Here is a 23323-nt window from a genome sequence, read left to right on the forward strand (position 1 = left end):
AAATGATGAAAATATTTTTGTTTATTTGTTCTGTTACGAGGAATTATTAGTAGTTATTAGTAGTTATGATGAGTGAGTAGTATACTTACTATATGTTTAAGGTAAAAAACCCGTCTACCCGCATTAGAGCAGCATGGTGGGTCTCAGCTCCATATGCCATATACTATAAGGAGCGAGATCATGCCTGTAGTATGTCGTTCAAAAATAATTTTCTTTTGATCACTCTATATGTTTACGCAATTTTTTTTAAACTACGGTTTTCACAGGTAGAATATGGTAAACCTAGAACAACATTAAAGCCTTCATTGACATTAGATTTTGGGGAAAACATTACCACATCAATGTTTCTACCATATATTAATTTACCTTTTTAATTTTTTAATATTCTGAAAATAAATAAATGATTTTTAAAAATAATAAACAATGTCCCTCGGTTGCAAAGTTTGAAGGCCCAACAAAGAGATGGTTAGAACTCGAAAGTAAGTAATACGCGTAGTCTCAAGGATTACTGTATCAGTTCAATTATCCACAAAACTTGAATAGTTACATAATCTAAAAATAAGTCCTGAAAAATTAATACATTCATCCATCTTTGAATCCCTACTTCAAAGCTAACGAGGTATCATTCAAAGAACAAAATAAACAAATCTGTCTTGACTCACTCATTGACTCACTCACTCACTTTGAAAATAAATTGTGAAGCGAATACGTGTCTGCCTCTATGAACTTCATAACGAATAGTACTTTTACGAAGAATAGTGATGCTGCTACCTAGTACCGAGTATTATTAATTGGTCTCGCTCCATCAAGAGGAGACCCATCCTTAATCTATGTCTGCTGCTAATGTGTTAGCCTTTAAAAAAAAAAAAGAATATTTGCAATAACTTTTAAGTATGACCAATATTCTCATTCCCCTCCAACTAGTCGGGAAAGACTGTATTAGGAGTGGGCACAACAACAGACCAACGGGAGGGCGTGCAATTGCAAAGTCACTTTGCAATTGCACGTTGTAGAGTCAACATCTCTGAAACGAAACGTACGTACGTGAAACGTACGTAGAGAGTATTTTGTCGGACCTGGGTGACGTTGTCGCATGGGTTCGTCGGCTTTTCGCGGAGGATAGCAAAATAAATAAATCATTATATAATCATGATCACAAATTGTTTAGTGTGGCTACAGAGAACATGTCGGGCAGGGGATGGTGAGCGTTAATGTATTCTAAAATGATTTCTTTTTCGTCTACCACAAAATGATTGTAATATCCATGTCGCTACTACCCGTCGCGTTATAAGAGTTTATTTAATCACCATTAGGGTGATTCCCCAGGTCTGCTTCGGTTCTATACGCTATGTATTGTACAGTTACTTTGACTAAGCATTAAGTACAGCTGTTACTTAACCTTTAAAAAATTTAGTTTCTTAAAGTCTACAAGGTTAAAGAAAATAATGATTTAATAATAATATTACATTCAGTTGAAAATTTAGGTAAGTACCTACTTAACTTCGAACACAGAAAAATCTTTGAAGGATGTATGGCCTAGATCTATTTAACACTACATTTGCTAATTTGCTATAAGTTTCTGAGGAACCGAGGAACATATCATCTTGAACTTTTGATAATGATATGCTCTGAAATCTATTTGATGCTAAGGCTAGCATGACATAGACTTAGACATACCACCAAGTAAGACCCTTTTGCCAATAATTTCAGTAGGAAATGAACTGATTCAAACAACTGGACCGATCATTAACTATCTCGATCATGTCACCGCTGATGTCGTCGGCGCGGGCGCTGGCCTGCCGCGCTGTTCGCGGCGGCTGACGGCGCGTGCCGGCGCAGCGGCAGCGGCGGGCGCTGCGGACGCCGCGGCGACTATTTCGGTGTAGGCGGGGCGCGGGCGCGGAGGGCGCGGCGGGCCCGCGGCGCGGCGGCCGGCCAGTCGCGCGCCGGCTGCCGACGTGCGAGGGTCGCACGAGTGAGCGACGCGCGAGCGCTGCGATGGCGCGATGAAGACGTGCGGGCGCGCGGCGTTTTGCTGGGCCCTGCTGTGCCTCGCTGGCAGCCTGGCGGCGCCGCGCCGCCTCTACTGCGAGCGGGCGGACGTCGCCTGGCGCGCCTACCGAGCCCCCGCCGCCTTCGAGGCGCGCGTGCAGTCGCTGGCGCGCGACGCCGCCACCGTGCAGGTGGGCCGCGTGCTGCGGCGCCAGGGCCGCTGGCCGCGCGAGGACGCCGTGCTGCGCCTCAAGCTGCCCGAGCAGCCCCGCGAGTGCGCCGGACGCTTCGAAGTGCCGCTGCAGAACCGAAAGAACTATATCGTGTTCGCGGAGAGGCAGGGCCACGCCGCCGTGGCGCTGGGCCCGCCGCTGCGCAGGACTGCCAAGTTGATCCGGAGGATCCGCGCGGTCTACCGGCCCGGCTACAGTGAGTGCTTTGTGTTCATAGAGTGCATGTGGTGAGCTGCCCAGCGCGGCGGGCTCCTGCGAGCTTCTCTTGCATGCTTACACTGAGAACTCGCCGCCGAAGTTTGGTGCAGCGCGGAGGTCACACTAGACGAGGAGCGGTCACTCGGCGTGACGATCGTAGACACCGATAACGACATTACCATAATCCGAAATATTATAGAAGTACCCACGTCGCTAAAATTACAACCGCGCACGAACCTCGGAACCACCCGGCAGACTGCACAATGAGAAACATATCATTACGGTTAAAGATACCGATAAATTTTACTGCTAACAAATATGCTATGGCAGGTGTATCGTACGAACAAGTAGCCATTAGGAATCCATTTTAGGTGCAGTGTAAATAGTCGAGCGTGGCCACTGTAGCAAAACATAGCCACTAAATGCACACTTACCTCGATCTCATTTATGCACCCTTCATAAACGGTCAGATGCTTAAGGAAACATTATGTAATTCGTTTTAACTTAGACTATGTTATTGAGAATACAAAAGTTCTTTATTTTATTCATTTACTAATAACTGCTATATCGGTGTTAAATTGTCTTCATCTAGAAAATTTACCATTTTATCATTGGTCTGATGTTAAAAACAATGTGTTATAATCCGTAACGTTTCAAATAGTCTAATGTTGAGCACTATAAATTATCCTAAAACGTTAGACGTCATAACATCTAAAAGAAACCTTGAACTGGTAGAAATTGCTCAGCGAACTTTTCGCATCGCACTCTATAAATCAACACTACGTAGGCACTAAAAATTAAACGGGGAACGCAACAAAACATTTTCACAAAGAAAAATATACCGTAAGGACGCACGTTTCAAAGAAATTAATTGAGAAGAGATATCAAGAATAAATTAAGAAAATTACTCGAGCCCAAATTGTTAAGTAAGCAAAAAATTGAGCGGTAGAGATAATAACGGCAACGTGTATTTAACCGCTGGTAAAATTTTAATTATCAACATAACTAACCTTTTTAAGACAATATGCATTTACGGTACTGAAATAGATATAATTTATTACTTTACTGTTAACCATTGAAAACAGAATGCAAACATTACAACAAACTTATACATTATTCGAGTATTGTAAGAAAAACATGAATGAAAGTATCGAAAATGAACCAGATAATTTCAATGACAAAGTGCCAACCGTAGAAAGTTAAAACGCTCCGGAAATATCGGAACAAGTGTCAAAAAACTGATCGCAGGGTTCAACCGTAGAGAACGTCACGCTACATTTGACAGACGGGCACCGACAGGTATGAACTGGAGCGTGTCGTGACGTCATCCACTGATCCGATCCCATCTAAACGCCTCCGCGATCCGCGAATCCGATGCGATAGATGCAATCTAGATTAGAGAATATTAAAGCCGCAATCTTTCGGTACCTTTATCGGTCTCACTAGGGTTTAAAATTTTTCGAGTATTCCAATAGATCTAAACATTAGATGATTAGATTAGATGACAAACAAAAGCGGATACCTACCACATAATTTTTGGATTAATTTATCGTTACACTTATGGCTGAGTCATTATGTTTTGGCAAACATTAACAAGGTTTTTTCAATTTATAATATTTTAGAATATCTAACTTATTAAAAGTATCATCTAATATGTCTAATACTTTAATATCTGATTTGTCTATGATTATCAGTATTGTGCTGAGATTGATTTTATCACAGGTATACATATTATGCTAAAATGGACGTCACAAATAAGGTCAGATTGTAATTATTATAAAATATAATCTGGCGCTAACCAAACTGTGACTGTGAATAAGATTTTACATAGAAATAAATCGTAGGACTTGGATAGTGCTAAAAATACTTCTATTGTTATTCTCAACGCTTTCGTTTCTTAACATGTTAAAGTTCTTCAAAGCTTTAATTGCTCATCAGCATCGTTTTCGGTGGACGAGTGGCGCTTCCCGCAATGTTTACGTTCGCCGTTCGGTTGTTCAAAATGTTTATCTATCTGGATGCTATCCATCGTTTTTCCTTTGTTAATGCTCCACTCATTATTGGCTTGTAAATCTGCTTCGGTTTGATCTACTTGGGTAGTTTTCTTGTTGTTTTTATCCGACTCCGCGACGTTAGAGGGTTAAGGTGTTTATGTATGTTTGTTCTTTAGAGGCCAAACGCGAGGTTAAATTTCGTTGATTCGTGAATATCCTCAATGATATATGACAATAACCACAATAATTCATTATGGCGTCATATTGTAAAATAGAAAAGATGTCTATGAACTATATATTATCAAGTAAAATATCGTTAAATGGGTATACAAACATTATTGGGTTTTATTAGTTAAAATAACCACTTAGGATGTAAGTATACGGAGTTAACAAAAGCGTTTTATTATTAAGTTTCTTACATAGTTTTTCATTTGAAATTTTAAAGTTATATGGCTTACATTTACCAAAGGTACTTGGTAAGCTCTTATTTTTGTTGCCTTCATTATTACCCAAATTTTAAATTTCAAGTTTCTCACGCAGTCTGATATTTTTTATTAATCATTATGTTAATATTTATTGCAATGTTTTAGACTTCTATCATATTTGGATGATTCTGAAAGTCTCTCAAATTATCACTAGACTATTCTTTAAAGTTTTTCAGAGCATCTCAACGATCATTTGGTATTTTACTAAACATAAGAAGCCTTTAAACATGGTATTCGAGTACATAGTGTAAATCATATTAGCTATCTATAGTAAAAATTATTGCAATTTCTTTTAGATTTACTTCCTTGATCAGCTTCTACCTTCACACAGGAGGTAAAATTATAAGAAATTGTAATGATTCTAATAATTGTAAATTATAGTATTCCGTGATTTTTTAAAAGAGCAACTGTTGAGTTTCTTATCGGCTCTTTTCAACAAAACCTGCGTTCCGAACCGGTGGTAGAGTTTTCACAAACAGTCAACCTTGACGTTTCAAAAGTGCTTGTAAACTACTTGCCTACTTGAAATAAATGAATTTAGATTTTTTTATTTTGATTTAGCATTAATTCCAAATGAACATCAAAGATCTCGCAGCCTTTCTATTTCATCAATGTTTATGTTTCTGGCGTTTCCTTCACGTGTGTTTACAGTGTTTGAATTTTTAGCATTGTTAGCTATCGACTGCCTACTCGATAATACCCTCTCGAGACATTGAGTGCTATTTAATTCGGCAGTCAATAAACTCTGGCGCAAATCTAATCCACGTATTAGTCATCACTGCCTATGTAATCGTAGATAAATTAATTGTGAAATGAAATGAAATGAAATGAAATGAAATTTATTGTTTTATTATTTTATAGTTTATTTTAAACTGCGTCTTTTAAACCTTCTTTTGAAGTTAATTTAACTACATTTAAAAATTACTGAATAATTTTAAATAGATCAAAGTGTAATTAATTATTTAACTTCCTATTAAAAAGTTTACAGTGATTGCAGTTAAGAGCTCTACCTTAAAATCATGTAATTTCGTTTACTCCGACAAAAAAAGCGTATCAACAACTAAATAAAACCTTAAAGCAAAAAAAAAAATTATATATTAACGTCAGTTACCAATGCTAATGACTACATAGGAAGTACTTCTAGACAAAAATATATAATAAGAATTGTAATACAAACATTATGATAGGTGCAGCCGACCTTCGTGAAGAAGTCGCACGGCGTCTTATTAAATGCTTTTATTTCGTAATGGCGTTACGGGTTGCCGGCTCACCATTATACTCGATGCGCTCTGCCGACTTTACTGTGCTATAGGCCAGCAATACACGAGACGGTCTGCCGCTGCGGTACCCTGCCTGTAAACAGTCCCTGTGAAACGTAGAAAACGATGTCATATTTTAGGTCAACTAGACTAAAGCCCCGATATTTGTCATTCTACGATAACCTACTCACCATCCCTATTTACCTATAATTATAATAACGAAGCTATGGTCATCACAGGCTAATGTTCTGTTATTCAAATTACCAATTAAATAACCTCTTATTGTGAAATAATTATTATCTGCCGTCGTCATTTCTATGTTTGAACTATTAACCCTGTCCACATCTCAAACAGCAAAACTGGTCAGAAAAAGTCCATAAAATATATTAAAGTTTATAATATATATTTCAAATAAACAAAGAACACTATTTAATATACGCGTACGTACACTGTACTTGTTTACCTGTAGGAGTTTTTTTATTTTTTGCTCTACAAATCTATTACTAATTTTAACACTTATTGCCATACTCGTACCTATATGTCAAATAAACATTCGTAAAATTAAATTTAATAAACATAGCTAAATTCACTGAATAAAATCCATGTTTGAAATGTGAATGCGAATTCTCACCGCAGCGTTAGAGGAGGTCGTGTGTAAGCCCCTTTATGCCCTATTAGAAATATTAATGTACGCACTTATATTTTTATATGGCTTTATTTTACTCCATTTTATCGTAATCTCTCCCAACTTTATCTTATAGGTACATCACTTTCTTTTGAATATATTTTCATTTTGAGAACTTCGAAGCTTAAGTACGTTTCAGTTTGATGCATCCAAATAAAACCATCTTTCGGGCGGAAAAATGTAATGACTTAATTTTAAGGCCCTTTTTGAAACTAGCGATTGCCTTTCGGTGTGAATCTTTTACACAACTAGTGTGTTAAATGTGTTTTTGTCAATGTAATTTACTGCTTTGTGGCGTCCTAGATAGGAAACGCGAAAGCAAGGAGGGGAAATCAATTTTATTGATACTATTTATTTTATTATTGATCTATAATATGTATTCTAGCAGACTTTGTATTTGAAATTGGATTACTTAATTTGTCAAAATAATAAAGTAAAATTGTTTCAGTTTTTTTACATAAGTAAATTTACACATTTCATAGTCAAATAAAACTGTAACTGAAACTTTCGCGAGCGAGTGTCGAATTTTTTATCTTTTCGTCTGCTTTATTTGAAAATTGTTGAGATTAAGAAACGTGGCTCGCATATTACTTCTGTCTCCATTTCATCCACGACATTTTTATTTGTTGCGAATATTTCTATAGATGGAACTGTTACCATATCAATATACAGAAAGGGTTTCTCAAAGGTACGTGAACCCTGGGGTTTAGGGATTCACAGGGGGTTCGCGACAAAATTTACGTAATGGTGGCTTGATAACTGATATCGAGTTAGAATTATGGTTAAAATTGTCCAAAATTATTCGTAACATTCTGGGGGGGGGGGGGGGTCAGTAATTAGTAGTCACTTGGAAATTTTAACAGTTCAGGTTCGTGGAGCCGAAAGTTCGAGAAACCCTGGCATAGTACATTTACATTTTTATATCTGTGCTACATTCATTGTTATTAATATTTCTGTGTAACTGTTAACATGTCAATAAACTGAAAATCCGTGCACCGACTAGTTCCTATGGCAATACATTATAATTAATGCTGGCCACCCACATTCCACCTGCAGCGTTGTCGGCATGATGTCCGATAAAACTTATCGTGTGCTGTCGTGATTTTTGCCTCTAGTCATGCACAACACTCGATGAGTTTTACCAGACATCATGTGGCAGCGCTGCAGGCATGTGAGTATATCGGACCGTGTGTGTCTAGCTTAACAAACGCGGGCAATGAATCGAGACAGTATTATGTGGCGCGGATGTGCGCGTTAGACGCAAGGACGCGCGCACAATTCCGCGCCAGCATTGTTCGCCGCCAGCCATCGATGTCGGCTTCCCATGTCCATTGGACATACACTTTTTTTTATAGAAAATATAGCCAGGAAATAAGTTATAGCTGCGTGTATGTATACCAGTTTGGCTGATCAACCGTGGCTGTGGTAGAGTTCAAAATGGTTTGCGTGCTTTGTTATAATTAGAGATCATCATTATCAATCTGCTGATCTCGGGTCTCCTCTCAGAATGAGGGGTTAGGCCAATAGTCCACAACGCTGGGCCAATGCGGATTGGCAGACTTCACACACGCAGAGAATAAAGAAAATTCTCTGGTATGCAGGTTTCCTCGCGATGTTTACTTTATCTACTCTTTATTTATTATTATTTATATTAACACAATTAGGCTTTTTATTTCGGAAAAATCCATGATTAAGGCGGGATTAGTTAAAACAGAATTACAACTCTGGAACGCCTTGTTTGATTAAAAAATTCTATGCTCAATACGAAGAAGTGGCTTATATTTTCCGTTCCTTTAGATCTTTGATAGAAGATAAAAATAAGGTGCTAACTTCCGATAAATAAGCCTCTACGAACATTTACTTTAAAACTGAACCAAAACCGTTTTGACTCTACAAATACTTCTCTCTATACTATACCGTTCATTGTCAGACATTATTTACCACCTGGATTCATTAATTTTTCGCTAAGAAAGACAAAAATAATAATTTTTTCTTTGTTTTTGCAATTATGAATATCACTAGCGGATGCCCGCGACTTCGTCCGCGTGAAATTTAGTTTTTCACAAATCCCTCGGGAACGATGGATTTTCCGGGATTAAAAGTAGCCTATGTGTTAATCCAGAGTAAAATCTATTTCCATTTCAAATTTCAGCCAAATCGGTTCGGTAGTTGCGGCGTTATAGAATAACAAACATCCAAACATCCATACAAACTTTCGCGTTTAATATATTAGTAGGATTTTGTTACTAATAAGAAACGCGTGGACTAAATTGAATGCGAAACAACGAATCAAATGAGTACAAGCGAAACATAAGTTTATTTTAATTTAAAATTTCATCTTCTTTGCCGTCGTCGTAGATCTCTTCGGGTTTTTAATATAAAAATGTGACAAGTATAGTTTATTTCAGTGTTTTATAGCATCCGAGCCGACGCAGACGCGCCCGCGTCTAGCGACTCGCATACCAACCAGTCGTTATTGTCCCCTGAGAATTTCACTCAATATATGAGTTCATAAATTAGTCACCCATATAATGTTCAAAGAGCCGTGATAGCCCAGTGGATATGACCTCTGCCTCCGATTCCGGACGGTGTGGGTCCGGGAAATGCACCTGCAACCTTACAGTTGTGTGTATTTGAAGATATTAAATATCACGTGTCGGACGGTTAAGGAAAAACATTGTGAGGAAACCTGCATACAACATAACATAATACAGACAATTTTCTTAATTCTCTGCGTGTGTGAAGTCTGCCAATCCGCATTGGGCCAGCGTGGTGGACTATTGGCCTAACCCCTCTCATTCTAAGAGAAGACTTGAGCTCATCAGTAAGCCGAATATGGGTTGACAATGATGATTATGATTAGAAAGAAAGAAAGAAAAATGCGTTTATTTCGAAATTATGCCACACATCACAATATCTCCAGTACACCATGACATTCAGGACAATACCTTGCGATGTGTGGCATAACCCAGAAAATGGCCCCAGCTCAGCATAATGCTTCATGACCATTTGAATTTTGATACGTAGCGCTGATTTTCAGTTGCAACCACAGATTGGGTAGCGCCACGATCACAGCCAACACAACCTTACAACATTATGTTCATACCTTTAGGGAAATAGAAATAATGTATCATTAGCAATTTGACTGCATCTCTTATACTACAGTCATTAATTACTTATTGGAAAAACTCCTATTACTTATTGAAAAGTCAACATAAAAATGCAAATGAACCGAGAAAGCTGAATTTTGGGTATATCGTGGGTGATATGATTAAGAAAAGCTTAACTTCCGCCATCTTGAATTCAGTTTTGAAGTGCTATCTTCTTACGGCAGTGTAATCGTAACGCGTAACACTACAATGGCCTCCATTACACAACAGCATAGATAAATAACAATTTAATATGTACAACGAAACAACAACATAAACGTACTAAAGTAACAGCCAAAGATAGAAAATAATATTTTATGAACGTAATATTTTTGTACTATTATCTTCCTAAGCGATGAGTTAATCTTCAATGCAATATATACGAGTTTTAATTGAACAGACACGAATTAGATAAGATATGTTAATGTCAAAAAATCACACGTAAGTAATTTTAATTTTATGTAAATCGTAATATTTTCTCATACACAATGAGTACGACTTTAACTCGCAATACATACACGTTTACTTATTTGCGAATCATAATCATAATCATAAATAATATAATTAAAACAAAATAGTTATGAATCTGACTGTTTATATTGTCTTATTATAAAAATAGTCTCTGTACATTTAATAAAGGAAACGTGAGGAAACCTGCATACCAAAGAATTTTCTTAGTTCTCTGCGTGTGTGAAGTCTGCCAATCCGCATTGGGCCAGCGTGGAGGACTATTGGTCTAACCCCTCTCATTCTGAGAGGAGACTCGAGCTCAGCAGTGAGCCGAATATGGGTTGATAACGTTACGTAACATTTAATAGAGCCTCAATATCAACTTAGTTAATCACCTAAATGTGTTGCTAAGGGAAAAACTCGATAAGGACTCGACAAATTCGGGAATGTTTTTTTAAATAATATTTCAGTTAAGCCTCTAATTCGAAATAAGTACCACACGTTTACTTGTAACTGGAAGTTCTTATGGTGGGAAATAGTAAGAACATTTTTTACTTGCTCTTACAACCCACAAATCCTTATACCTTGAGAACGACTTGACCTATTTCTCTTGGTCACACCCTTATTTAATTTATCTGACAACAAAATGATTGAGGGATCCATTTTTCCTTCACCTACGGAACTCTAAAAATTAAGAAAGTTAACAATCATTTTAAGAATAGTAATCAATAGTGACTAAACAACTGAATTAATCTATTCGGCAGCTGCAAGACTCTAGATTTATATGCATTTTAATCCCGAAAACCGAACGATTTTACCAGAGATAGAATAACTCAGACAAAGTCGCGGGCATCAGGCAGTCTTATGATTTCATTACGCTATTTACTCGTACACTAAAAACCGATAGTACGGTGTGTAGTGTGAATTTTTTTGCCCCTTTTTTCCTGGCGGACGATTTCCTACGTGCTGTCTGCTCTATAAATAATGCCTTGAGTCACGGCTATGAGCTAGGTGTCAGGAAAATGCAGTGATTCTTTCAATCCGATGGTTGCTGTGCCAACGACTATGGGCGGACGGAAATAGGCGCACTGAAATACTCGGTTAGCTAGCTTTGCACAAATCCATGACATAAATGGACATAATTTATGTCTGTGACCGCGAAATCATAGGTTCTCAACCTTATATTGCCCACACCCTTTGATAATATTTTTAATGCGAAGTGCCCAAATTCATATTACCTATACTTATAAGAAAATCGAATCGAAACCACATATTAAATGCAAGCGTTATTTTGTGGAAGTTTATATTGTAAATGATGAATAATTGTTTTATTTTGCTATTATCCACAAAACCGATGAATCCAAGCTACAATGTCACCCAGATCTACATGACTATTGACTATACAACGTTCAGTTGCGAAGCATCACAACTGAACGTTGCAGAGTCAATAGTTCCTGTACATAAAGGTTTGTTCTGTCGGATTTCGATTACGTTGTCGCTTGTATAATCGATATTTTGCTAATAATAGTAAAATAAATCAATTATTCACTATTTAATTTTTATCTTTTCTTTAAATTTAATGTTGATCTAAATGTAAAAACTTTTTGAACAATTTTCCCTAAATTAGGGGAACTTTCACAAATATAATGAAATTTATTATGAGAGTTTTTATTATTTTAGCCAACCTACAGCCCTTCTTTACCATCTAATCGTAAATGCTCTCCAACTTTTTCTGGGACCCCGACTGACATTCTGTAACTCTTTGAGAACTTATTTTACTTATTAAAAGGAATTGACTGTTTATGATGCAGTTTTTTTGTTTTAAAGTTGACGTGATCGAAATGGTTCATAGCTTTATGCGAAAAAGATCATAAAATTTAATGCGTTCTACGATGCATGATTTACCAACGTCCTAACTCTGGTCTGAGGATATTTACTCCGAATTTGTCGGAGAAAGAAAGGCCTAATACTTGATAACCTGACAGAACCTCGTGGTTCGAAACCACATAGACTAACCATCGGACCTACGAGGCAGATAACTAGATTACTAGACTAGTCTAGATTTAAGACTATATCACAAAACTAAACAAACGAACATTCATATTACATGCATACGTGTAAATAGGGTTGTAAAAACATAACCCTCTTTCGCCAGTTGGGTAAAGCGCGGCGGTAGGGCACATTAGCGACCACCCGCGCCTGATGAGCGCGCCCTTCACACGCGGCGCAAAAACCAACGGTGCTTCTGATGGCCCCACCACGACCACTTTACGACCAATTGTGGGAGATTTCAAGGCTGTTAGTACCCACGACCTTGAACAATCAATATATTAGAAAGACCTTGAACAATATTGGTGAAAATATACTACGTATTAGAACAATACACATATTGCTATTAAGCCCTCAAGTAACATCAGGAATTGTTCTTATTTGACATACTTCCCGTAGGAGTATGGGGATGCTATATAGTTTATAGTCTTCTTCGATAAATGGGCTATCTAACTAACTGTAAGAATTTTTCAAATCGGACCAGTAGTTCCTGAGATAAGGGCGTTCAATCAAACAAACAAACTCTCCAGCTTATAGATATAGAAGTATAGATTTTATGTTGAGTTCTCTGAACTAAATCATTTTGTTCTGCATCAAGCGAGTCCCGAGTTTCGCTGGATGCAGAACTAGGATCGTGATGTTTGAAAGTCCCTACAAAAGGCCTGCAGTGGACGACCATCGATGATAATGACATACTAATATTATAAAGAGGTCAAGTTTGTGGATCTTATGAACCAATTTTGTAAATTCTTTTCCTTTATCATAATAATTGTCGAAAAAACGGCATTTAACATATACGAGTTAAACATATCACCAATCTCACCGAAACCAATAAGGCATAATAAATCAGCCCCCGAGACCTTATCACAGTTTATCACTCTAATTTCTCTGTCATAAAGTTAATGAGCGCAAATGATAACCTGCGGAGGACGTGTTACGTAAGGTGACCAGTGACCAGTGACCGGCCGCGGGCAGCATTCGGTACAATTTACCTCGCAAATGCCGAGGACAACGGTCTGAGGCACACGCGGAAGCGGTTTTGATCTTTTTGTAATAGATTTCAGTGCTTGTAGTTTCAGCCTTTGAGAGAGAAATAGTGAGGTGTTTTTTGATGTAAGTTTTGTGTCTGACTTTGTGTCGGTTAAGCAAATAGCTTTAAATAAAATAATCTGCTCTGCCACACCCGATTAAAATCCGATAGCCAAATATGACCACTTTCGCTTGGCCAATTCGTTCGTAAAACTCTTGATGGTCCGCACGAGCCAGGAGGGGGTAGCGTTGCCCCGTGCGCACCATTCAAACCCGCGCAGACCTTCCTCCCCCGTCTATAGCAATAGTCTCCTTTCGGAAATGATGTTGTTTTTTTTTTTAATTTTCTACCATTTTAAAATGACAGCAATATGAAGAATAATTTGACAGTTATAACTGTAAACACCCAAGTCTTTACCGTAAATAAATGTAAACATTTTGAAGGAATAAATCTCTTTAAACGCGAATAATTTCTCATATTACCTACCATATTATGTAATTTACACGTAATACGTATGTAATAGGCTTATTTACTTAAACAATATTATGACTTTAATTATTAAAAAACTATTAATATTATGTTAAGTTCTCAGAACTAATTAATTTATTTTGTTTACGTATAATTTTTTATCACAAAACTGAAAGACCTCCTCTTAAATATATTCTTCTATACCTTCCAACTAATCAAAAAATTAGGAAGTAAATACAAGAATATTTCAAAGGGTAAATCTATATACGAGAGTAAGTCAGTCTGTCTTACTTATGATACTTTATATCCCGAAAAAGTCCAAGGTTCCCGCGGAATTTGCAAAAAATCGGTTGTCTGTAAAGTCGGTTTGCTGACGATAGTTGAACGTGACAACGTCATAAGAAAATACTGATGGGATAGTTGCATTTTTCAAAAGAAAATGTTCGTTTTTCTAAAATACTCTCTAATAATCTTCATAGACCAGAATATACTTTATTGCTTGTTAAAAAAGTTGGCAACCCTAGAGCGAGGGAACTACGCATGACGTCATCTTTTTTCGAGTTTGCAGCTCTATCGAATTATTTATTTTTTTTATTTTTTATTTTTATTTATTATAAGACGTCACGTCAAAAATACAATTTCACGCGAACGAAGTCGCTCACTCAATAAGTTATGCTGAGTTAATAAGCCATAAAATGTTATAATTTAGATTTAATGTGATATCTGGCATTACTTAAACTTAAAGATCTTTCTTTCTTTCTTTTCTTAGTTAAGAGTGTGCAATATGTAATTTGGTAGTTACAAATGGTTCTGGATCTCAGATTCTGGACAAGTTAGGAGCCTGATATTTGGGTAAATGATATTTCAAAGTATTAGCTTCGTTATGACTATACAAAATACACAATTTGTAAAACTTTTCTCGATAGTTTATTTTTTTGAAAAATACATGTTTTGCTCACATTTTGCTTTCAATCTCAGGAAAAGCAAACTTACTTTCTTGTTTTGTATAGAAAATTAGATATATATCTTGAACATGGCCATTTTGTTTTCGTTATGTTGTTTAATTTACTTGCAATTAGGTAAAAATGGTTTTGGCGCTCACGTCATAAAATTTGCGTCGCGCGTCAATCGCTCCGTACTTTTCACTCACGTGACAGTCATAATTCGGCGTTTCGTTTGCGCTTTGAATTTTATCCATATCGTACCGACGCGCTGCGCGCTCTTAAGTTCTGTAAAAATTCCTATCTGTTGTGCGTATAGTAAGCTTACTACAGTACCTTGCATCTCAATCCCATGTCTTGAAATTCTTGACCCGCTTTTCGCCTTGCCCTTTACACTTAAGGCAAACAAAAAAAACCCCGATTCCAATGACATTTAGAATTAATTGGTGGGCGCGGTCGAATAAGTGAAAATGTTCACCGATTATAATATAGCCTTAAAGAAAGTAGCTTAAACTTTGTCCCGTTCAGTTTTTGGGTCAATTTACTTATTTACCGTATCGCGTATGTCATTTGTTGATGATTACAGCGAATCATTTCATTATGAATTTTATTAACTTATTATATTTAATGGGACCTCAGCGAAGATCCTCGGGTGGGCCTGAAATTGTTATTAGCACGATAAAATCGATAAATTAAAATGTTTCATTATCAGCTGATGGACGTCCACTGCTAGACATGGGTCCCTTGATGGACTTCCAAAAAAACGATCTCGAGCTAACAGCATCCAGTGGCTCCCGGCAACCTGCTTGATGTCTTCGGTCCACCTAGTGGAGGGTCCAGCACCTTGGGACCCCAACGTCCATCGGCCCTTAGGCGACTATGTGGCCTGCCCATTGCCACTTCAGCTTCGCGACTCGCTGAGCTATATCAGTGACTTTGGATCGTCTGCGGATCTCCTAATTTCTGCCTTTCAACAGCTAAATAGAATTTCTTGAATCATTGAACAAAATCAAATACCACCCTAAGCCTCCCAACCCCTCAGACTAGTTATATAAGGACTGCTGAGCTCGAGTATCGTCTCAGAATGAGAGGGGTTAGGCAAATAGTTCACCACGCTGACCCAATGCGGATTGACAGACTTGACACACGCAGAGAATTAAGAAAATTCTCTCTCTGGTATGCAGGTTTCCTCACAATGTTTTTCCTTCGCCGTTTGAGACAAGTGATATTTAAGTTCTTAAAATGCACACAACTGAGAAGTTGGTAGTGCGTGCCCCGGACCGGATTCGAACCCACACCCTCCGGAATCGGAGGCAGAGGTTATATTCACGGCTCAGGTAAACGTAAACGTTACTTGTAGCTATAAATTGCTGAACGCTAAGTTGACTGATGATCTATCACACTCTCAGGCACTTTAATGATTGATTTTCGATTCAATATAGATTGAGGGCCTGTTATTGACAGACCTTCCTCAATTAATAGAGGTCAAATTTAGCTCATGATAAACCATGCTCCTACCACAGGGATGGATGGCGGGAAATTGTAAGTAAGACCGCGAGGCTTTGAAAAATTTTCAAGGTTGCACCCTTAATAAAAAGCCTTATATTTTATGTTTTCCGCGGGATAATAAAAATAATTTAATACTTGTAACTAATTCTTCTTTTAGGTGTTACTCGTAGATTTGTACACGTTGTAAATTGGCTGTTCTTTGTTCTTCGTAGTAGACGTATATATCTATTTGACGTTCATGGTTTTCAAGCGCCCTCTTGTGTCTTCTCTGTACACTGTTCGAACTCCATAGTAGAAAACCGTACTTACCTTAAAAAAGGAGAATGAACAGACAAACTATCAGCTTTTACAGTGGCGCCCTCAGAGGACCGTTCACCCGCTGAATGTCGAATTTAAAATGCGTTTGAGAATTCAACACTCAGTGGGTGGACGATCCCCTGGGGGCGCCCCTACAACGTCTGAATTCCACTGTTAGAATATGAGGTAGGTCTGGCTACGACAGGCTTTTAGTTTAATATAAAAACGTAGTCCACATAAGGCGGTGGCGCCGCGCGGCCGATCGGGTGTCACTCTACGCGCGGTGCGCAAGCATAATGCGCGTTACATATGTATTGTATCCCTTATTTACTCTATTAATGTTGTTTTTATTTCTGAGTTGGTCCAGACTATGCGGCTTTGGATTATGAGGTCTTGTGGTCGAGTGGTTGTGAGTACACTAATATTAGAAAGAGGTAATGTTTGTGGTGCTGTAGGACACTGCACTTAATTAGCCATTGTAGCACTCGTGTAGTCTTTTGTCACAAAAATCACTTGCACAACAATGACCCCCATTACATGACACTGGCATAAATAATTATTAGCACTCGAAAGCCGGAATTGTAAGTAAGTGTCATATTTTATATCCGTATTCTCACGACGAATATAAAAACGGATGAAACCACGTGGCGTCGGCTAGTAGAAATTATTATGTGAAGATAAAGGAGAAAAATTATAGGGTCAGAGTAGAGTGAAATAGCGAATAAAGTAGCGAGTCGCGAAGCTAAAGTGGCAATGGACAGGCCACATAATTTAAAGAGCCGATGGACATTGAGGTCCCAAGGTGTTGGAATGGTGACCCCGCACCGGAAAGCGCATTGTTGGTCGACCTCCCACTTAGTGGACCGATGACTCGAGACCGTTTTGTTTGGAAGTCCATGCAAGAGGCCTATGTCCAGAAGTGGATGTCCATCGGCTGATAATGATGATGATGATGATGAGGGTGAAATCGACAGTGGCGGCTGGTGGTAGGCCAAAAATGCAGGAACACTAACTCCTTGAAGGGCGCTATTCGTTGAGGATGTTCTTGATTATTTTCTCCTTCTGAAAATGAAACGATAGGGAGCAAGAACGATTACGGAACCCTACACTGCGCGTCCTGACTCGCACTTGGAAAAGTCAATGGATTTTTGTATATATACTAATATTATAAAGCTGAAGAGTTTGTTTGTTTAATTGAACGCGCTAATCTCAGGAACTATTGATCCGATCTGAAAAATTCTTTCAGTGTTAGATAGCCCATTTATCGAGCAAGGCTATAGGCTATATCTTATCACCGTATTCCTACGGAAACGGGAACCACGCGGGTGAAACCGCGCGGCGTCAGCTAGTTTATTTATATATGGCAGAACAACTGTTGCCGTAGTTGTAGTACGAGTATAATATAAAATGGATTAAAAGTATTTATTTTAGAAGATTTTCCTCACTTAATCTTACTTAGCGCGATCTTACTACGTTCTTTACGTAATGGCATGGCACAGATATTTTACGTAGAAACGGTATTCTAGCCTGCCAGTCAGGGCCAGTCCATTTACAGTCAGGGTCACGGTGTCAGGGTATAAATTGTTGCTAGAGTATTTACGATACGCAAATGTTATCTATAAACATCAGTGATGTGCATAAGGTTTTTAACTAGAGAAAGAATTATACATACAAACAGTAAAAACAGATCCGTAACCCTTGCTCTGCTCAGTGTTGGCTGTGCCTTTTTGCGTCTATGGATTGCACGTCAATATCGTAACCATGTTGTAACAATTACGCATAGTGACGTCATAACACAACTTGGATAATTGTTTTGAACTGCATTGTCGCAACTTTCCTTGTCAACAATAATGGGTATTGTATTGTAAGCGGTAATTTCAGTACATTGTCGTTTGTCTTCATGGTTTTCCTTCTACGAAAGTCTATTTATATCTGAACAGCATGCTTCGGTTTCTCTGACGAAAAGTTAAGCTTTAATGTAAATCATAGTTTTTAGAAACAAAACATATACTTACTGCAACTTGATATACGTACCCGTAGCAGTGCCTAAACGAACAGTTAACTATTTAAAAAATAAATTAATTAAACAAATAAAAAAACCCGACTGCATAAAGTATAAAAAAACTGGAAAGAAAAAAAACAAGCTCAGTCCAGAAGTGTAGAAAGCAATTGGAAAACAGTCGGGACCTATTAAATAATGTAGATGAAAATCATTCTATCCAATATCTAAGGTCCCGATTGTTTTCTAATTGCTTTGTACACTTCTGGACTGAGCTTAATTTTTTTTGTTTCAGTTTTTTTTATACTTTATGCAGTCGGGTTTTTTTATTTGTTCAATTAATTTATTTTTTTAAATAGTTAGTCGGGTAAAAAAATAATATATAACAATTTTATTCCTACTTGTATAATATTATACACAAAGGAAACGCAAAAAATGTATACCTCACAGACAAAACTGACTAGACGTTGGTTAAAACTGAGCTAAATTAAGAACGCTAATAGTACCGTCACACTGGTAACACTTTTGGTGGTAGGTTTTACTAGTATGTTTCCGGCTTTATAATCTTGTAGTTCAGATTGAATTCTTCCTTTTTTTTTTTTTTATTGAGAAAGAATACAATAAGGAACTTAAGCTAACTTATCCTAATAACTATACAAATCATGCCCACGTGGAATGGTGGCAAGAATACTGGCCTTCTTTAATTCTTCCTTGTGAATGAAATTGTGAGCTTTGTAGACTTGGCATTAATTGCTATTAGACGTCTGACGAAGAGTCGATCTTCCCCTTAAAACCGCGTCCTAACTTTATAATTATAACATTGGTTACGTAACGCAAGTGGCCCAAACTGAAATTATATTTTCAGAGTTCAGAGACCGGCGTGGCGGCCAGACGTATATCGACCTTGTCGGTCACATGCTAAAGTTTATTTTGCGATGTCGGCGCGCGCGGTGTTTGTGACGTTTCGCTGCGATGGCGCCACGTGTCACATATCACTCGGCGGGACGCTTCCTTTTGGACAATATTAAAGAAAAAAGTTTAGTAACACGCCTCGTATCGTCTCCCTTGATGACGTCGCTGGCACGTTGACTTTGTATTGGGGAGGACGCGGGTTTGATGCCGACTAGGTTAAATTCGTATGGTATCTTGTTATTTTTTTTTAAGTATTATTCTTGCAATTTCTTCTGGCCAAATGAATGCCGACTACTACATACACAAATTTAGATCTTCTATTTGTCTATTGAGGTCGCGGGTTTGATCGTGACTTGGTTAAATTCGATTATTAGTTTTTATTTTTTGTAATCATTATTATTGGTCCACAATAGCCTGACCTAAAGAATTCCTACTACTAATCCCAAAGTTTATATTAATTTAGGATCCACTTTTCGTTGAATTTTTTTTTAATTTTCTTGTTTCTTACGCCAGTTTTAGAGAAAAAAAAACTTAAACCGTGAAGCTGTTTTTTTTTAATTTTAGCGGGACGACGGACAGCAATTAATATATTAATTTTTCTTATTGTTGAAGAAATATGTTACAGATAGCTTTTGGAGAAATAATTTCATAGAATAGAAATGGAAAACATACTAAATAAAAAATTCTAATACGAGTAGGTAGTATAGAGAATAATTATTTTTATTTTTCTTTACAATCGAAACCTCTTCAAGCGGTAGACTAAGAAATTATAAGGAAAATCATTAATCATTTTTCTGTAGTGTAAAATAAATAGCTTAGATCAAGTGGGTCACTTAGCCAATGTTCGACCCCGATCCAGCTTTGGACATTTACTGATTGATTTATTACAATAACCCTGAATTAACCATACCATTGCAGTACATAAAAATAAATCAAATATATATTTTTCTTCTGATTGTATTTTAATTAAACTTAACTATTTCTAGTTCTATTAGTATGAATGCTTGTCTGTCTAAAAATTTAGAAGCTAAATTAAATCAGATTTTTCACAAAATGAATAATAATTTAGAAGTCTAGGATTTTTTAAAAAAGGCTTTGAAAACGTAAACTTTGATTATTTGTGAACACTCCACCAAGTTTCAGAGGTTCAGAAGGCAGAATTTGATGGGAAGGGTCGGCATGAAACTCAACAGTTGCTCCGATTATGAAGTTGGAAGGTATATAATAGGAACTTCTAAACTAAACCAAATAAAACTTACCGTAGCTTGGGCTCTATCCTGACTCCACCTCTGGGCAAAAACGTGAAATAAAATCTAGTTTTTAGATATATGTTTTTAAATAATAATTTTAAATACGGTGTAAAAGTGCAATAAATACTAAACGAACATAAAATAATTTGAATAATATTCGTTATCTAACTATAGCCCTTCCGCGCTAAGTGGAACAAATCATTACGTAATTAATAATGACCTACAATAGGTGCATTTACCTCACTTACCAGTATCACTATCAGATCAGAATCAGGCTTTGGTACAAATCTAAGCAACCTAAAAGCTGCTCTGCCTTCGCCGTGATAACATACAGGTTCCATGCACCTTGTATGTTTATTAATAAGGTTGGAATTGGTGTGTAGTGGTGGTATATGTAAGTTTGTGAGCTCGTAACGGGCTTGCATCAAATGTGTGGCAGAGGCAGACAGCATAAAAAGATGCTGTGGCCATATTAGACGGTAACGATTATTGAGCGCCCGTAAGCGGTCAGGTCAGGCTTGCTGGAAGGTCCAGGGTTTAAAGCCAAGGTCGGTGTGCCTGCCCTTTGTTGAACGTGATGAGGTTTTTGTTCGTATAATAAATAATATCCTCCCGTGCAAATTTTCGACTACCGCGGCCTATCTTATGTTTTGAGATTAATAAAGGAGTTACTCGTATAGTTCACAAGATATTATCATCAGCATCATTATCAACCCATATTCGGCTCACTGCTGAGCTCGAGTCTCCTCACAGAGGGGTTAGGCCAATAGTCCACCACGCTGGCCCAATGCGGATTGGCAGACTTTACACACGCAGAGAATTAAGAAAATTCTCTGGTACACTCTCCGGAACCGGAGGATAAGGTAATATCCACTGGGCTATCACGGCTCACAAGATATTATACGCACTCTCTATTCACACACTCACAAAAATAATCCCAATGTATTTTTTTTCTTGGTTTGATCCGTGATTCGAAGATCTGGACCACATTTTCCGTAACTGAACCAGCTAACCACCTTTGAGGCGTATATATTATATTTTATAGATATTGAATAATATGAATCGGAAGGCAAAATGATAATGGAGATTGTTCACTATTTTTAAATGTTAGTTTTCTGTATTCTCCGTTGAAAATAAAAAATACTCGTGAAAGAATTATTACTGTTCACGGGGATTTTGAAGAATCTTTTTTTCGGAGAACTTTTATTGATGTTATAATATCGCAAAGCTATATTTAAGTGGGAGGCTTCAGCCGTGGCTAGCCCTACTGGCAAAGACGTACCGCCAAGCGATTTAGCGTTCCGGTACGATGTCGTATAGAAACTGAAAGGGTGTGGATCCTCCTCATAACAAGTTAGCCTTCTTACATCTCCGATAGCTTACCATCAGGTGAGATTGTAGTTAAGGACTAACTTGTAAAGTATAAAAAAAGCTAATAGGTACGCCTAACTCTTGGTAAACACGGCTTAACTTGATCTCATTCCTTCATCGAATTCCACCTGCACCGTGTAAGTTTAGCACCATAACGCATTTCATTTCTTTTTTAACCGACTTCAAAAAAAAGGAGGAGGTTTCTCAATTCGACCGTATATATTTTTGTAATTGACGTTAGGGATAGCGTTGTCTCGTACGAAGACAAATTGCTCTACTACTAATAAACCTTCGATTATTGAGACAAAATCACATCACAAATACATCAAGACCTACACCTGATCGCATCTGTATGTAATCAATATGACCTCTGATATCTAAATTGCCGAAGCACACCACGTGCCATCGAATTAAGATGTAGGCTTGTAAATAATGCACTTGTTGCCAATTGCCGGTAATGGGTAAATTGGTACTATAAAATGTCATCGGATAAATTGGTAGTGGTAACTATGACCTTATACATATAGCTGGAAGAAAATGGACAGTAATGGCAAAAGACAGAAACAAGTGGAAGGAACTGGGGAGGCCTATGAGGGATCCTTGTAATTTAAAAAGTGTTATAAAAAAAAACATATTTCTTAACATACCTAATGTAAATATTAAATATACTAACACTAGATTTAAGGAATTTTTGTTACTAAAAAATATTGTAAATGTTATAAGGAGAAAATAAAAGGGCTTTATTATTATTATTATTATTATTATTAACTACCAAGAAGTTATTGGAAGACGGTATTTGAAAGAAAGAAATACTAAATCTATACTTATAATAGGTAAATCTGTAGAGAGGTCAATTGTGTACGTAAAATATATATCCAAAATAATTATCAGGTGCTGAACTATCGGTACTGATCCCAAAAATGCAATTAATATTTTTTTTTCTGTCTGTCTGTATGTTTGTTATAGAAACAAAATCTACTCGACAGATTTTAACGAAACTTGGTACAATAGTTCTTCATTCTCCTGGGCATGTTATAGTATACTTCTCATCA

General features: G+C 37.3%; 1 protein-coding gene across 2 annotated transcripts in view; it reads left to right on the forward strand.

Annotated features, from left to right (window-relative positions):
* Positions 1-1923: 1923 nt before the first annotated feature.
* LOC112058144 (protein vein) overlaps positions 1924-23323 on the forward strand; it is a 99313-nt gene continuing 77913 nt past the window's right edge. For both annotated transcript variants that reach the window (XM_024098831.2, XM_024098830.2), the window contains exon 1: positions 1924-2421. In XM_024098831.2, coding sequence (XP_023954599.1) covers positions 2007-2421 — 415 coding nt within the window. In that variant the 5' untranslated portion in view covers positions 1924-2006. The remainder of the gene's footprint in view (positions 2422-23323) is intronic.

The sequence above is a fragment of the Bicyclus anynana genome, chromosome 7 (genome assembly GCF_947172395.1).
Source record: "Bicyclus anynana chromosome 7, ilBicAnyn1.1, whole genome shotgun sequence".
NCBI lineage: Eukaryota > Metazoa > Arthropoda > Insecta > Lepidoptera > Nymphalidae > Bicyclus > Bicyclus anynana.